This window comes from Hippocampus bargibanti, linkage group LG04 (assembly GCF_051943395.1).
Source record: "Hippocampus bargibanti isolate YZ-2025 linkage group LG04, ASM5194339v1, whole genome shotgun sequence".
NCBI lineage: Eukaryota > Metazoa > Chordata > Actinopteri > Syngnathiformes > Syngnathidae > Hippocampus > Hippocampus bargibanti.
This window is the reverse complement of record NC_142737.1, coordinates 14,477,325-14,495,243: the sequence shown is the minus strand read 5'-3', so window position 1 is coordinate 14,495,243 and position 17,919 is coordinate 14,477,325. Positions and strand designations below refer to the sequence as shown.

At 40.1% G+C, this 17,919-nt stretch overlaps 3 protein-coding genes across 3 annotated transcripts; 1 reads left to right on the top strand and 2 right to left on the bottom strand.

The window, feature by feature from the left end:
- Positions 1–2,733: 2,733 nt before the first annotated feature.
- LOC148899156 (arrestin domain-containing protein 3-like) lies at positions 2,734–7,093 on the top strand. The gene is given in 10 exon segments (XM_088993829.1): positions 2,734–3,024; positions 3,125–3,185; positions 3,258–3,405; positions 3,505–3,528; positions 3,531–3,603; positions 4,113–4,136; positions 4,477–4,545; positions 5,823–5,838; positions 6,426–6,573; positions 6,881–7,093. Coding segments are annotated over 10 exon segments (1,020 nt in total). The 5' UTR covers positions 2,734–2,780.
- A 2,285-nt stretch (positions 7,094–9,378) lies between these two features.
- On the bottom strand, positions 9,379–11,856 carry LOC148899155 (rheacalcin-2-like). Its single transcript, XM_088995489.1, has 7 exons — positions 11,837–11,856; positions 11,678–11,761; positions 11,547–11,571; positions 11,379–11,464; positions 11,071–11,208; positions 9,720–9,816; positions 9,379–9,634 (listed from the first exon to the last, which is right to left on the bottom strand). The coding sequence occupies exons 2-7, from the start codon at positions 11,732–11,734 to the stop codon at positions 9,555–9,557; spliced, it is 483 nt and encodes a 160-aa protein (XP_088851615.1). The 5' UTR covers positions 11,735–11,761; positions 11,837–11,856; the 3' UTR covers positions 9,379–9,554.
- Positions 11,857–14,797: 2,941 nt separating this feature from the next.
- Positions 14,798–17,587, bottom strand: LOC148899154 (rheacalcin-2-like). Its single transcript, XM_088995488.1, has 7 exons — positions 17,518–17,587; positions 17,257–17,313; positions 17,126–17,150; positions 16,958–17,043; positions 16,650–16,787; positions 15,153–15,249; positions 14,798–15,067 (listed from the first exon to the last, which is right to left on the bottom strand). Exons 1-7 carry the CDS (start codon positions 17,536–17,538, stop codon positions 14,988–14,990), a joined length of 504 nt encoding a protein of 167 aa, XP_088851614.1. The 5' UTR covers positions 17,539–17,587; the 3' UTR covers positions 14,798–14,987.
- Between the last annotated feature and the right edge of the window lie 332 nt (positions 17,588–17,919).

Here is a 17,919-nt window from a genome sequence, read left to right as displayed (position 1 = left end):
CTCACCGAACAGACAATGCACACTTTTCTAAATTTTGACCACTCGCATGTTTCTTTCATAGTATCCATTCAATAAATAAGGATTTGTTTTTAGTTTAAGGACTTCTAATACAGATTTTTTTTAATTCCAACATAGTCTCCCTCAACTGTCACAATGTTTTCCCATTTGTGCACATGCTTACTGTATTTTCCGATGTATACGGTGCACCCAAAAGCCTTCATTTTCTTCAAAGGATGAGGTTTGCCTTATACGCCGGTGTGCTTTATGTGAAGTAATATTAAGCCACAACAGGTCTCACAACTACTGTCAGCAGCCACCGATTTCATTTCCGCCTGTAGAAGTAGTGCACGGTCCATGCTGGGATATATAAAATGGTGTTTCATTTCAATAATCTCCTAAAATTACTTTTTAAGGTAGAATTTTTTTTTCTCAGTTTCACCATAATTTTCCATTGTTGGCACAATGATTACAAATGGAAATGTGTTTTTTGCTCGTTTTTGCATGGTGTCTCAAGAAAAACAAAATACAGTAAAGTCTCGTTATATCGATATTCAAGGGAGTCCGAAAAAATATCGATATAACCAGGACTATCGATATATCCGACCCTGTTTGCATGTAATTTTCTCCGTGCGTGCATAGAAATAGTATCGATATAACCGGGACTATCGATATATCCGATATCGAAAAGCCAAAATATTCCATGAAAACCTCTAAGGATCATAAATGTCTTATATAAGAAAGATTCATTCATTCATTCATTCATTCATTCATTCATTCATTCATTCATATTCCGTTTCAATTAATTCTCACGAGGGTCGCGGGGGGTGCTGGAGCCTACCGCAAACGTTTTTGGGCACGAGGTGAGCGACACCCTGAATTGGTTGCCAGCCAATCGCAGGGTACATAGAGACAAACAACCATTCGCACTCACACGCACACCTAAGGACAATTTAGAGTGTTCTATCGGAATGCCATGCATGTTTTTTGGAATGTGGAAGGAAACCGGAGGACCTGGAGAACATCCCCTCAGTGTGAAATAATATTTGGATTCGAACTCACAACCTCTGCAATGTGAAGTTGGCGGGCTAACCACTCGACTACCGAGCCGCCCTGGAACATTGGTAATTTCAGAAAATTATATTAATTACTGTATCGTGATCAACTCTGATAAATCCTTGGAATATTTTTGAGCTCATAAAAATGCAAAAAATACCGCATATTATACTATTCTACAATTTCTATTTTCATGTTTGACATAAAAAAACACATTTATAGTGAAATCTGAGTGTTTTGTTGACATTCCCTGTTAGCGCAATACCATCTAATGTATGCTTTATTCATTACAAGCCCCACTGACATTCGACTGTAATGGATGCTACAGCTTCATGTTTGCTTTCAAAACCTGGCAAGTAGCAGACGTGCGTGCACATTCCACCACGGTGTCTCTGATCCACTGATGAAAAGGACGCTTTCATCCTCTCCTCTTTCATCTCGGACTGCTCCATGTAACAAAGTGTTTGTCTTGTACTCAAACATCATAGTGTACATGGGGAAATTCGTTCAGATTGCACAACTGTCAATGTTTTTATGTTTCTGTTGTGTTTATTATTTTGCTTTGTGTTTCCTGTTATGTGAAGCGCTTTGTTACAGCTGAAGCTGTTGTAAAAGCACTATATAAATTAGGATGTATTGTATTGTATGATATGGTTTCATTGCAAATTAGAATCACGGCAGAACCTGTTCTCTCCACAAAAGCGATTCCTTCGGTCCATTCAACCTGAAGTGTACAATACATTTTTTTTTTAATTCAAATGTGGACATTAACCTGTTTTGACATCAACGGCCACCTATCATCCAATCAAAATTGCGCTTTCAGCCAACTGCAACCCAAACAGGAAATGAATAGCGAAAAAGCGAGTACCGGTATACATATTTAGTTTTTATCTGCGAGCCAGATGCAATCATCAAAAGAGCTATATATGGCTCGCGAGTCATCTCTTCCTGAACCCTGGTCTAATGGGTCCATAACGTAACCACACGTCTTATAATAATAAGAAATTTTATTTTAAGTGCCTTTCAAAGCTCTCAAGAATTTACAGTCACAGACAAGCATAGGTACTATAATAAATAAAATACAATCACAAATAGAATACAATAAATAAAATACAATCACAAATAGAATACAATAAATAAAATACAATTATAAATAGAAACAAGAGAAAGAGCTACACAGAAAATGCAATTTTAAATAGGTGGGTTTTGAGATGAGATTTGAAGGTGGGAAGAGAATCGGTGTTACGAATGTTGGGAGGAAGTGAGTTCCAAAGTTTGGGGGCAGAGAAGCTGAAAGCTCTGTCCCCCATCATGCTGAGACGGGGAGGGGAGGTGCACACAGAGGTGGAGGGAGGAAGAGGATCTGTGGTGTCTCCTATTCATTGAAAACTTTTTTAAACATGTCATTCATTGAATATATATGGAAAAAGTTTGAAAGTACACCATTCACTGTGCTTAAAGTCCAGTGCGCCTTATACATGGGAAAATACGGTATATCTTTGGACTGATGTATCACCCCGTCGCTCACAACACTTGCTGCTGCATTTTTCCTTATTGTTTTCTCAACCCGATCGTGACAAACAAGAAAAACAGGTTTTGTGTCTTTATTCTCCCCATCACATGTTAGTCGCCGTTCTGTCACCCGAGCCAGATGCTTTGTTTCTGCTTAGATTGCCCGGAGGCTCTCGTAATTTTTGCTTGTATCTGTTTATACTTGTTTCTGGAAAATGGCCATTAAAAAATTCTCCATTGAATATGACGCCATCAATAGCCAAAACATCTTCACCAACGGAGATACAATCAATGGAAGGATCGTCGTGGAAGTCTCGAAAGAAACATCAATCCAATCGCTGACGTTAATTGGAAAAGGAAGTGCAAAGGTTTGCTGGCATGAATATTACGGGCAATCTAGCCACTACTACTGGTCCAATGAGAAGTATTATGAAATCAAACAACGTATTTTACGAGCCGGTAATGCATGCTGTAATCATTTTTTTTTTAATCCACAATGTTGGTCATGATCTTTTATTAAGATAAAACACAAATTAACAGACATGTCTCATTCCCCCAGGCACGGATATTATTCCCAAAGGAAGACATGTGTTCCCCTTTTCCTTCAAGGTCCCTGACAGGTACTATATATCATATTGCACTGTGCTTATTTACTTATAGCCGCTGAAGTTGCATATAATTGTATTTATTAGGAAAATGTCATCATCCTTCAAATCATCCATCGGTAACATTGTTCATAAGCTTAAAGCTGAGCTGAAACAATCAATGAAGTTGACAAAAAAAGCAAAATCCCACTTCACGTTTGTTTCCAAAGCTGACATGACCATACCTGGACTTATGGTGAGAAATTTGCAACAGGAACTGATCCCAATTCGTACTTTGAAAATACACACATGTCCATCTTTAATTCAAGAAATGAATCTTTTTTTTCTCTTTCAGGAACATCAGCATGATTGCACGGATAAAAAAAAATCTATGTCTTTGGTTCTGGAATCATTGCAATGGATGTTCACACACAAAGGATGGGATATTACCCAGGTTAACATACATACAATGTATTTTACCAAGTCTTGAATTGTTGAAAATCTGTCATTCAAGTTGACTCATTGACGGCCATACGGTCTGCAAAAATGTGTCTTCTGTAATTCAAGTTAACCGAAGCAAATTTGTTTTTTCAAACGCGTGTGTCTCAAACTGTTGCAATTCATATAAACCCTTTCATGCACCCTGTAACCTGCATGTTAGCATGATGAAGTGTCCACTGTCCGATGCACTGTCGCTGAAAGTGCCAAGGAAGGAGCACAAAACCAAATAGGTTTGGGCTCCCGGTTTATAGTATGAAATGTGAAACAGGTTTGTTTCATGTTTCATGAGAGATTTGTCAACATTTTTTTTTTCGGGAGTTATTATCTGTAACCAACAAAGTAGGCTACAGACATTTGTCCCGTTACCTGCAGTGTACTGTCCACAAGTGTCCAAAAAATGAAGTCAAGTTGACAACTGTGCCCACTGGTGCAACAACACATGCTTTTTGTCTTCCCATGCAGGTGAAGCTCTCCAAGTCAAAGTTGAACTTGCCTTGCTCGAGAATCAAAACAATGGCTTCAGATTCAGATGCTCACACACATGCTTCACATGCTTTATTGTTACTCACCCAGTTATGAATATGATTCAAATAGTTCTGAAGAGGAAAGCATACATGTTTGCAATTGATTAAATAATTTCTTCAGTGTCATTTTGAGGCATCGTCTTAAAACGTAAAATATAGCTATACGCGATGGAATCTTTGTAAAATACGCTCACGAGAAGTCAATTGAAGCGATTTGACAATTTATGGACACAACTTGTCCATAGGCGTCGGTTGTCCTTTAAATCTAAACAAACCATACTACTTATCTTTGAACCATTATAAAATCCAAAACATTTCAACACGTTCAGTGACGCCAACTTTAAAGTTCTACCTTAAGGAAAATTCCTTTGGTAATGATCTACAACAGGGGTGTCAAACATACGGCCCGCGGGCCGGAACCGGCCCCCGAAGAGGTTCGATCAGGCCCGCAGGATAATTTGAAAGTGGAAAAATGCATAAAAGACATGGAATTAATATTTTTGATTCACTGCAATTCATGGATTATCCGCTAAGGGGCGCACTCTTTCCATCAGAGTAGAAGACACGCCGCATCACTGAGAGAGACTGAAAACAGCCGACGGTGTCAATGCGCCATCTGCTGCTTGTTACGACGTTGTTAACATCTTGGTCTCTACCTCTCCGCTACACCCTCATTAGCCAAAATGTCGTTATCCAAACGGAGAAAAGTAGATAAGGAGTGTAGAATTTTCAAAGAAAAATGGACCACCTCCTATTTATTTACAGAGATGCACGGACAACATTTGTGCTTGGTGTGTTTGCAACAAGTTTCGGTATTGAAGGAATATAATATTCGACGCCACTACGGGACTCATCACAGCGAAAAAATATGACGGGTTGCAAGGACAACTGAGAAGAGAAGAGATTAACGAATTGCTGGCGGGTCTGAGGAAACAGCAGTCAACTTTCATCCGGAGCCGAGAAGTCAGTGAAGCAGCGGTAAAAGCCAGCTACCTAATTGCTAGTGAAATAGCATTAACATCGAGGCCCTATTTCGACGGTGAGTTTGTTAAACGATGCATGATGAAGGCGGCTGAACTTGTATGTTCCGAGAAGCGACAAGCTTTTGCCAATATTAGCCCGACGAGGAATACTATAGCAGAGAGGATTTATTGCATTTTCCGTGGCAATTGACGAGAGCACTGACATCACAGACGTGGCCCAACGGACCTTATTTATTCGAGGAGTTGACGAGACATTGACTGTTAATGAAGAGTTTCTTGAGTTGGTGCTAATGATGGACACCACAACAGCCGAGGACATTTTCGGCTCTGTCGTTGCTGTATTGGACAGAGTTGGAGTGAACTGGTCCCGCGCTGTCAGCCTGGCTACAGACGGGCCGTCATCCATGGTCGGAAAGAAAGCAGGTGTCGTGACAAAGTTCAAAGACAAAGTACAAGCCCTTAATGGAGGAGATCGTTTCTGGACAGTTCACTGTATTTTGCACCAGGAGGCATTGTGTTGCAAGTCGCTGAAAATGGACCACGTCATGGGGGTGGTTGTGCGCACTGTAAATTTCCAGAGGTCTGAACCATCGTCAGTTTGACAAACTTCTCAGCGACAGCAACATTACCCACAGCCTGCCATACCACACTTTAATGTTAGTCAGCACCTTCAAAACAAAAGTTCTGTGATGGAATTCTACTGTTCATACAACTCCATATATTTTCAGTATGTATTGTATGTGTATGTATGTTTCATGTATGAAGTTTACAGATTTACAGGACACGTGAACACTTTCTTCATTACAAATTTAGAATCACTCCCCTTAGTTTGTAAGGTGTACGCAGGGATTACATTTAGATTTTATATGCGTATGTGTAAGTGGTTTAAAAAATCCCTTTCTTTAAAAGTCTCATTTAATCTTAAAGTGCATTACTATATTTTTCAGTACAAATTAAAGTTGTGTGCCTTTGTATAATCCTTGGGATCAATTGCAATGCATATTTGTGAATGATAAAAGTAAATTGCACATTTGTCTAAGGAAAGATGAGGTGTTTCATGAAATGTTTTGTAAAAGGATAATTCATTAAATGTCAATATTTTCCTAATGTTCTTGTGCTTCTTTACACCAAAACAAAGGAAAGACATGATATTTTTGCTATTTTTAGCAGAGTATGGTATAATTTTAATGGTCCGGGCCACTTGACATCTCCCTAGGCCGTATGTGGCCCGCGATGCGAAATGAGTTTGACACCCCTGATCTACAAAGTAGCGTTCTGAAAAAGATCCTCCAGATGAAGTTCAAGGCTGTTGCGGCCAGTAGCAAAGACACGGTGATGAAGGAAATCCGTATCCCCAGAACACTACCACCCACCATCTTGAACAGCTCCATTTTCCGGCTAGAATATAAACTGAAGGTAAACTAGTACTACACAAGTTCAATGTTAACATGGGGGCACTGCTCTTATTTTCTCTTTCTGCTCTGGTGTTAAATTTTGTGTAACGAAAAAAAATGTGACGGAACCAGCCCTATCAAATTGTTGATTTTAGATAAATAGCATTTATTTATTTATTTATTTATTTATTTATTTATTTATTTATTTATTTATTATTTAAATATATTTTTTTTAATTTTTAATTTTAATTTTGTATTTTTTCTATTTTGCTATTTGCTATTTTTTATTTATTTGGTTTGAAAATGTTTAAAAAGCACAATTTTGACAGGTATGTCTGGATATCAAGTTCACAATAGACGATGGGATCATAATTCCAATTGTTGTCCTTCCTGACATACCACATCAGCCAAATTCATCGGCATTTCCTGCCGAAGCGTCTGAGAACACCAACCCCCCGACCTTGAACAGCACACTCCAACAAAATGCAACACTTCCGCCTTTGGACTCTCCTCCTTCTTATGAAACCTTGTTCCCTTCCTAGTGCGGTTTCTGACATAAATGGATGTCGGCCGTTTCAAATAAACAAAAGACAATGAAACACTAGAGCAGGGGTCGGGAACCTTTTTGACTAAGAGAACCATAAAAGTAAAATATTTAGAAATGTTTTTCAGTGAGAGCCACACACACACGGGCGTGCGCGCACATACAATCGTACTCATCGTTAACATGACTCTTTTTCCGTTCCTCGTGATTGGTAAAAATCCAGGCAAACGATCGGAATGAAATTCAACTTGCCGGTCCAGAGGCAAAGTTACTACTACCTAGCCTGCACACGGCTCATAAGCTTCCGCACTTGCTATCTGCAATATCTTCTCGCAGAAGTATATTTATGCTAACGTTAACATGGGGCTTGTTAAAATGTCACTGACATTCGACAGTTTCATTGATGGTATTGTTTCATTGCAAATTACAATCAGAACCTTTTCTCTCCTCTAAGCCGAATGCTCCGGTGCATTCAAGCTGAAGTGCACTCGTTGGGCTCATTTAAAGGGGTGTTTACCTGTTTCAACATGATGGCCAGTATTATCCAATCAAAAAGGCGCTTTCGGCCAACCTAGGTCAGTGTCATCCAATCAAAATCGCGCTTTCCGCCAACTGCAGCCCCAACAGGAGATGAACGGCAAAAAAAACAAGAATATGTATTTCGTTTTATCGGCGAGCCATATGCAATCATCAAAAGAGCCATGTATGGCTCGCGAGCCATAGGTTCCCGACCCCTGCACTAGAGACTCGCTGCAAGATGGCAGGAAATGATTACACTTTGCTGCACCTCGATGCGGGTGTTGTCTTTTTTTGACGTTGGTCGACGAGCTTTTAAATCTCGGTTCTTTTCTTCTGAAACACCAGTTTTGCCTTGAACATCCGTGCGGCTCTTCAGGCTTAGCTGTGGAATTACCGGATTACGTCCCCAATTGCCCCCATATTTCGAATGTTATGGACATTAATTGTGCGTTCAAATGAGGAAAATGTCATGATCTGGTTGGCAACCAACGGGTACCGACGTCAGCCCTGCCTGCAGCCTCGCAGGTGCTGGCCGTTTTAATCACTGACACTTAAAAGGACACCCGGCACGACCATCCGGTGTCGGTTCATTGTTTGCTGCATGTTTGTTGCATGCTTTGTCTGCAATCGCATGCATTGTATGCTGTGCATGTGTTTGTTTAACCTTGGCGGACTTTTACACTTGGTTTTCTTTTGATACTTTGTATTTTTTCCGTTCAGATGATTTTGATGTTTTACATTTTGTTCCTGCTTGCTGACCTTTATTTTAATACAATTTGTCAAACAACCTCCTGCCTGCTTTTTGGGATCCGCACCCGCCATCACCACCTTGCAAACCGTCACGGAAAAAGATTCTCACGGCCAGAAAACCTAAAATATTAACTCATTCACTAACTCAAAAGCATGACATGGAGGGCCATTCCTGAATTTGTTCGGGTCTTCGTTTTTCTTGCGGGCAGGTGGGGCTTATAAAGTTGTAGTCAGACCTCTGGCAATGTTTATGTAGTCCTAAAATTCAATATTCTATGGGTCCGGCATTTTGAGTGAAAATGACAAAAACCCTGGCATTGGAGTTAGACGCATTTTTGCACATCGCCTGGCAGTGAATGAGTTCAGGCAAAGGTTGAACGAAGGCTTGCCCCTATCACGTTTTCAAATGAAAAGTGCAATTAATTATTTACAAAGTTCTCCAAAATTGATTATTGAAATTAAAAAAAGTGCCAATTTCATTTTCCTGGACCATATTAATTTGACCATATAAATTTGTGGTTTACAGTTATAACTTGTTTATCGCAGTCAATGGGGACCAGCACCACCCACGATATGTGAAAATCCATGAAGTGGGGACACACACAAGCACGCACAGACACACACTCAAACACACGCACACACAAACACAGACACGCACGCACGCACACACACACACACACACACACACACACACACTAAATGTAAAGCTTGGATTAAGGCAAGCACTTGATTAGACCGTCAGTGCTGGGAACCAATCAAGCTACAGCCATGTACAAAACTTCTTCATTTTTTTCCTGAAAAAAATCCACGATGCACTGAAACAGCAATAAGTAAACCGCAACGTGGTGGGGATCATTGTAATTTAGATTACGATTGATCTCAATGCTTGAGTTTTTCCTTGTGTTATGACCATTGTGGTTTGTTTTCTACTATGAGAATTTTCTATTGTCATAAAAAGGTAATTTTTAAAGAATTTTGAAAGAAAGATTGGAAACCGCAATGAGAAGAGATGACTTGAATACTACACCCAAATCTTTTATTGCGTTATTGTTCCCCCACTTGTTGCTGAAGAGACAGCAAATGACAGCATTTTAATAAATCAGAACAAGCTAATTTGATTTGTAGAAATGAAATCTAGTGTAATAGATGAAGAGGCATTGTTATCCATTCAAGGATTGTGGTAGGGTTGATCAATGGTCACATTTCTCAACATTCCTGCTGCAAACAAATCGGTTGGTAGTGGTGCATATATCCGTGTCCCAGAGTAGATCTGGAAGGAAAATATAATGAACAACAATGCACATTCAAATCAAACATTGCAAATATTGATAACTTGGAAGTAATCGGCAATTCACCATCATCTTCAATCTCAACGCAATTTCCGGGCTCATTGTTAGTGTTGAAAGCGGTGAAACCAACGTCTGAGCCATCGGTCCAGAAGAAGTGATCATCCTGCAAGGCAAGGACCGTCCGTGTTTGTAGGAATCAAGCCAAAAACGAGTTGCATGCCTCTTAGTTTGCCGCAGGATATTGCATCAAGATGTTTTTGTCCTATGCCATTTTTTCCCCCATGCTAAAAATAATCCTCAAACTAGCGCCACTGTCAAAATCGCCCAGTTACCTCTTCGTCCATTTGTTTACTCAGAATTTGAATTTCATCTTTTAAATTTTATATCTTATGTGAAAATATCTGTGGATGAATTGACTCATGTAATGTCTTGCCATCTGGCTGCACACCACACACTGTACGTTCAAAGTTGTTGTACAGTGATACCTCAGTTTCCGAACGCTTTAGCGCACAAACCTTTCGCCTTACGAACATTAAATTGGCAAGAATATAATCTTGGCATACGAACTAGTTTTCGGCGGACGAACCAAACCACACAGGTGGCTGGCGGACTAGTTTTCCACACGCCCTTTGAGTGCAGATGTGGTTTGCTATTGAGTGGAGTACTTTTGCTATAATGGGACCGAAAAAGACCCCATCACAGGCTCGTGTTAAGCCGAAGAGGACACAAAAGAAAATTACGATCGAGCAGAAGAAGGAGATTATTGAAAAACACGAACAAGGAGTGAGTTTGTGTGATTTAGTGTTCCAGTATGCTAAGCCATTGGGTGCTTCTGTGTTGTCTAAGCAACTGTCTCAGGCAATAGAAGAGGTTGAAAAACTTCTATTGATTTGGATTCACAAAAAGCAGCTAGCAGGGGACATTGTGAGTGAGGGTATTATCGCCGAGAAAGCACGGCAACTTCACTCGGATATCATCAAGAGGCAACTACATCAACGACCATCACAAAGGTAAATAAAATTTTTAATAAAACATTTTTATCTAATAGCTAGCGACCTAGCTTTTTATTGATTTGAGTTATTCCGGGTTGAGTGAACGCTGTCGCGTGTGGTTGCCGCTGCTCACCCAGAGAAAAACTGATCCAGTGACTGTAAAGTGACCTTGAGAGTTTTGAAAGGCGCTTACAAATGTATTATTATTATTAATGATTTCTTTTGAGAAATAAATGTTTGGCAGACGAACTTTTCGCCTTACACTCACTTTCTGGGAACCAATTAAGTTTGTAAACTGAGATATCACGGTATTTGAGATTTTTTATGTCTCATAGCATGTAGGGTCTTCTCAAACTACAAAATGTTTCATCCAATAGATTTTAAAGTTGCTGTTTGCTCTTTTAAGAATCCAAAAAATGTTTCACCCCTAATCCCTGGTGTAGTCCAATCCAGACGTCAGCAGAATTGTCCGACGTGGCAGCCTGAATCACTTGGAGAACTACGGCGTATTCCAAAGCACTCTCGATGGAGGCCAGATTCCCACCAAGAATATTGCAGACCCTCTAGAAGAAGAAACGACCCAAGAGAAATAAGAAAACATTTCATTCCGCACAAGAACATTTTCAGGCTTGGGCTTCCAGCCTATTCTGTTCATGGCGGTAACAACCACATTCAGACTCATCGGTGACATTTGTTAGACAAATAGATGCATTACTGTAAACGTCTTGTATACCTCTGCATCTAAAAACGCTCTTGGCTCATCTTGAAAGATGAAACACTGGTCATTTATTTGGGTCCAGCCTTTAGGACATTGATTATCTGCAACACAATTGGGATTGGGAATGTCCACATGAATGGTTTGTCTTTTGTTGTTGTTTTTAAGTGTCATTCAGAAACTAACCTTTCTTCTTATCACTCCCTCTACTCTGTGAAAATGAAAAACATATTGTTCAAACCACGGGAGAAAATGAACACCAGTGTAGACAGCAAAAAAATACATAAAAAAATCAAAATGCATTTATTTTGACTTACATACACCAGTCCGCTGATCCCACAAAGGAGAACAAACAAACGAAGAACAAAGGCCATCTTCTCAATGATAGAACAATACACTCACTGTATGTGACAAAAAAAGGGCATATCAGAGGTAATTGGGTTTCAAATGCGGGGTGTCAAGGTGTGCAGTCTTACCTCTGAAGTCGCGAGATTCATTGCTGGGAAACGACACAGATCCTTTTTATATCAGGCCAATATAATTACATGTTTAAAAACAAAACAGGTGTCTAAGTTGAAGTCTTATAATCAGGGAGACGCTACAAGTCATTATTGTCATTCCAACCTACCACTTTGTCATTTTGACACTTCACCACACACTCGACAACATCAGAAAGGTTTTCATCATAATAGAAAAAAATTGGCACACACCAGTTCATGATAGAACATTTCGGAAAGCACTCAAGGGCACAGTCTCCAACCCCGGGCTGCGGACCGGCACCGGTACGTGGGTCATTTGGTATCGGCCAACACGGAAAAATAAACCTCTGTTTATGTATCGCTGAAAAGGTTTCTTCAGCCGTCATCTGCACTTCTTTGAAAATGTCGGACGTTTCGCTTCTTGTCGAAGAGGCTTCGTCAGCGAACAAAAGTCCGTTTATGTATGACTCATGTTTTATTTTGAAAAAGGACTGCGTCCTTTATTCCATCTACTTATATGTCACTCTTGACACAGGTGCATTTCTCGGCCGAGATATAGATTGCCACTAAAATGAAATCTGAGAATTAGTAAAATTATAAAATAAAAACAAACATTTTTAGAAGGTGTCAAGGTGAAGGGAAAGCCCCCCCAGGAGAAGGAAGAGGAGCCTGTGACTTTGAAGAAAAAGAAGGCTATCCTGTATTTAATTGACAGTACAGCATAAGGAGTCCTATTTAACATTTGGAATAATCTCAGCGGGAGATTCCCACGCGCCCACTCTACATAACATGCAGCGGTTGTAGTTTTTATGCGCTTTGTATTTGGGACATCTTATTTTAAAGGCACATTACAAGTTTCCTTAACGACCAGAGGGTGTTTCAGTCAGGTAGGACGTTCCTCTTCCCGTGATTTTCATGCAGGTCGTATCATATTATTTTGTTGTTTGCCTGTCACACTTTAAAGGCCAGTACCAAGCACAGAGAAAGACAGAGAAATTCACTTGTGGGAAACGTAGCCTTCTTTCACCATCTCGAGCAATGATGCCTTGGAGGTGTTTGCTCTGCGATAGTTTTACCTTTTTCCTCATCAATTGTGTTCTGTTTAGCTGGGTTGATAGCTTTTTGCATCTAGTGTACAGATGGCTTGTGTGTGTTATTTGTGGAGCCTGATTGATGGGATATTTTAACCTTCCAGAAACGAGTCCAAATTTCACTGTTTTCTATCCATTTTCTCACGATTTCACTTTTTTTTTTCAAGCTCTGTCGTCTCCCTTTCGTGTGTGTGTGGGTGTTTTCTCACTCTGTCTCTATCGTCTGCCTGTATTTAGTTTTATCGGCGAGCCATATGCAATCATCAAAAGAGCCATGTATGGCTCGCGAGCCATAGGTTCCCGACCCCTGCACTAGAGACTCGCTGCAAGATGGCAGGAAATGATTACACTTTGCTGCACCTCGATGCGGGTGTTGTCTTTTTTTGACGTTGGTCGACGAGCTTTTAAATCTCGGTTCTTTTCTTCTGAAACACCAGTTTTGCCTTGAACATCCGTGCGGCTCTTCAGGCTTAGCTGTGGAATTACCGGATTACGTCCCCAATTGCCCCCATATTTTGAATGTTATGGACATTAATTGTGCGTTCAAATGAGGAAAATGTCATGATCTGGTTGGCGACCAACGAGTAGCGACGTCAGCCCTGCCTGCAGCCGCGCAGGTGCTGGCCGTTTTAATCACTGACACTTGAAAGGACACCCGGCACGACCATCCGGTGTCGGTTCATTGTTTGCTGCATGTTTGTTGCATGCTTTGTCTGCAATCGCATGCATTGTATGCTGTGCATGTGTTTGTTTAACCTTGGCGGACTTTTACACTTGGTTTTCTTTTGATACTTTGTACTTTTTCCGTTCAGATGATTTTGATGTTTTACATTTTGTTCCTGCTTGCTGACCTTTATTTTAATACAATTTGTTAAACAACCTCCTGCCTGCTTTTTGGGATCCGCACCCGCCATCACCACCTTGCAAACCGTCACAGAAAAAGATTCTCGGGGCCAGAAAACCCAAAATATTAACTCATTCACTAACTCAAAAGCATGACATGGAGGGCCATTCCTGAATTTGTTCGGGTCTTCGTTTTTCTTGCGGGCAGGTGGGGCTTATAAAGTTCTAGTCAGACCTCTGGCAATGTTTATGTAGTCCTAAAACTCAATATTCTATGGGTCCGGCATTTTGAGTGAAAATGACAAAAACCCTGGCATTGGAGTTAGACGCATTTTTGCACATCGCCTGGCAGTGAATGAGTTAAGGCAAAGGTTGAACGAAGGCTTGCCCCTATCACGTTTTCAAATGAAAAGTGCAATTAATTATTTACAAAGTTCTCCAAAATTGATTATTGAAATTAAAAAAAGTGCCAATTTCATTTTCCTGGACAATATTGACATTGCCGCTCTTTTGACAAACTAAATTTGTGGTTTACAGTTATAACTTGTTTATCGCAGTCAATGGGACCAGCACCACCCACGATATGTGAAAATCCATGAAGTGGGGACACACACGAGCACACACAGACACACACTCAAACACACGCACACACAAACACAGACACGCACGCACGCGCACACACACACACACACACACACACACACACACACACACACACACTAAATGTAAAGCTTGGATCAAGGCAAGCACTTGATTAGACCGTCAGTGCTGGGAACCAATCAAGCTACAGCCATGTACAAAACTTCTTCATTTTTTTCTTGAAAAAAATCCACGATGCACTGAAACAGCGATAAGTAAACCGCAACGTGGTGGGGATCATTGTAATTTAGATTACGATTGATCTCAATGCTTGAGTTTTTCCTTGTGTTATGACCATTGTGGTTTGTTTTCTACCATGAGAATTTTCTATTGTCATAAAAAGGTATTTTTTAAAGAATTTTGAAAGAAAGATTGGAAACCGCAATGAGAAGAGATGACTTGAATACTACACCCAAATCCTTTATTGTGTTATTGTTCCCCCACTTGTTGCTGAAGAGACAGCAAATGACAGCATTTTAATAAATCAGAACAAGCTAATTTAATTTGTAGAAATGTAATCTAGTGTAATAGATAAAGAGGCATTGTTATCCATTCAAGGATTGTGGTAGGGTTGATCAATGGTCACATTTGTCAACATTCCTGCTGCAAACAAATCGGTTGGTAGTGGTGCATATATCCGTGTCCCAGAGTAGATCTGGAAGGAAAATATAATGAACAACAATGCACATTCAAATCAACCATTGCAAATATTGATAAATTGGAAGTAATCGGCAATTCACCATCATTTTCAATCTCAACGCAATTTCCGGGCTCATTGTTAGTGTTGAAAGGGGTGAAAACAACGGCTGAGCCATCGGTCCAGAAGAAGTGATCATCCTGCAAGACAAGGACCGTGTTTGTAGGAATCAAGCCAAAAACGATTTGCATGCCTCTTAGTTTGCCGCAGGATATTGCATCAAGATGTTTTTGTCCTATGCCATTTTTTCCCCCATGCTAAAAATAATCCTCAAACTAGCGCCCCTGTCAAAATCGCCTTGTTGCCTCTTCGTCCATTTGTTTACTCAGAATTTGAATTTCATCTTTTAAATTTTATATCTTATGTGAAAATATCTGTGGATGAATTGACTCATGTAATGTCTTGCCATCTGGCTGCACACCACACACTGTACGTTCAAAGTTGTTGTACAGTGATACCTCAGTTTCCGAACGCTTTAGCGCACAAACCTTTCGCCTTACGAACATTAAATTCGCAAGAATATAATCTTGGCATACAAACTAGTTTTCGGAGGACGAACCAAACCACACAGGTGGCTGGCGGACTAGTTTTCCACACGCCCTTTGAGTGCAGATGTGGTTTGCTATTGAGTGGAGTACTTTTGCTATAATGGGACCGAAAAAGACCCCATCACAGGCTCGTGTTAAGCCGAAGAGGACACAAAAGAAAATTACGGTCGAGCAGAAGAAGGAGATTATTGAAAAACACGAACAAGGAGTGCGTTTGTGTGATTTAGTGTTCCAGTATGCTAAGCCATTGGGTGCTTCTGTGTTGTCTAAGCAACTGTCTCAGGCAATAGAAGAGGTTGAAAAACTTCTATTGATTTGGATTCACAAAAAGCAGCTAGCAGGGGACATTGTGAGTGAGGGTATTATCGCCAAGAAAGCACGGCAACTTCACTCGGAAACCATCAAGAGGCAACTACATCAACGACCATCACAAAGGTAAATAAAACTTTATTATATAGTACAATTTATTTCTTTAGTTACAATCCAATAGCACGTTTATTATACAGAAAATCAGGTCTATTCTGTGTCGTTTTAAGGCTTATTTCGTACAAATGTATGTTTTATGGGGACCTGGGAGCGGATTATTCTCATTTTTAACAATACATTTTTATGTAATAGCTAGCGACCTAGCTTTTTATTGATTTGAGTTATTTGTGGGTTGAGTGAACGCTGTCGCGTGTGGTTGCCACTGCTCACCCACAGAAAAACTGATCCAGTGACTCTAAAGTGACCTTGAGAGTTTTGAAAGGCGCTTATAAATGCATTATTATTATTATTCTTATTATTATTAATGATTTCTTTTGAGAAATAAATGTTTGGCAGACAAACTTTTTGCCTTACACTCACTTTCTGGGAACCAATTAAGTTCGTAAACTGAGATATCACGGTATTTGAGATTTTTTATGTCTCATAGCATGTAGGGTACAAAATGTTTCATGCAATAGATTCTAAAGTTGCTGTTTGCTCTTTTAAGAATCCAAAAAATGTTTCACCCCTAATCCCTGTTGTAGTCCAATCCAGACGTCAGCAGAATTGTCCGACGTGGCAGCCAGAATCACTTGGATAACTACGACGTATTCCAAACCACTCTTGATGGAGGCCAGATTCCCACCAAGAATATTGCAGACCCTCTAGAAGAAGAAACGACCCAAGAGAAATAAGAAAACATTTCATTCCGCCCAAGAACATTTTCAGGCTTGGGCTTCCAGCCTATTCTGTTCATGGCGGTAACAACCACATTCAGACTCATCGGTGACATTTGTTAGACAAATAGATGCATTACTGTAAACGTCTTGTATACCTCTGCATCTGAAAACGCTCTTGGCTCATCTTGAAAGATGAAACACTGGTCATTTATTTGGGTCCAGCCTTTAGGACATTGATTATCTGCAACACAATTGGGATTGGGAATGTCCACATGTATGGTTTGTCTTTTGTTGTTGTTTTTAAGTGTCATTCAGAAACTAACCTTTCTTCTTATCACTTCCTCTACTCTGTGAACATGAAAAACATATTGTTCAAACCACGGGAGAAAATGAACACCAGTGTAGACAGCAAAAAAATACATAAAAACATCAAAATGCATTTATTTTGACTTACATACACCAGTCCGCTGATCCCACAAAGGAGAACAAACAAACGAAGAACAAAGGCCATCTGCTCAATGATAGAACAATACACTCACTGTATGTGACAAAAAAGGGCATATCAGAGGTACAGTAAAGTCTCGTTATATCGATATTCAAGGGAGTCCGAAAAAATATCGATATAACCGGGACTATCGATATATCCGATATCGATATAACGAGACTTTACTGTAATTGGGTTTCAAATGCGGGGTGTCAAGGTGTGCAGTCTTACATCTGAAGTCACGAGATTCATTGCTGGGAAACGACACGGAACCTTTTTATATCAGGCCGACATCATTACATGTTTAAAAACAAAACAGGTGTCTAAGTTGAAGTCTTAAAATAAGGGAGAGGCTACAAGTCATTATTGTCATTCCAACCTACCACTTCACCACACATTCGACAACATCAGAAGGGTTTTCATAATAAAAGAAAAAAATTGGCATACACCAGTTCATGATAGAACATTTCGGAAAGCACTCAAGGGCACAGTCTCCAACCCCGGGCCGCGGACCGGCACCGGTACGTGGGTCATTTGGTATCGGCCAACACGGAAAAATAAACCTCTGTTTATGTGTAACGGAGTTGTACATTTAGATTATTAAATTATGAAGGAAGTGACGCAACGGCGCAC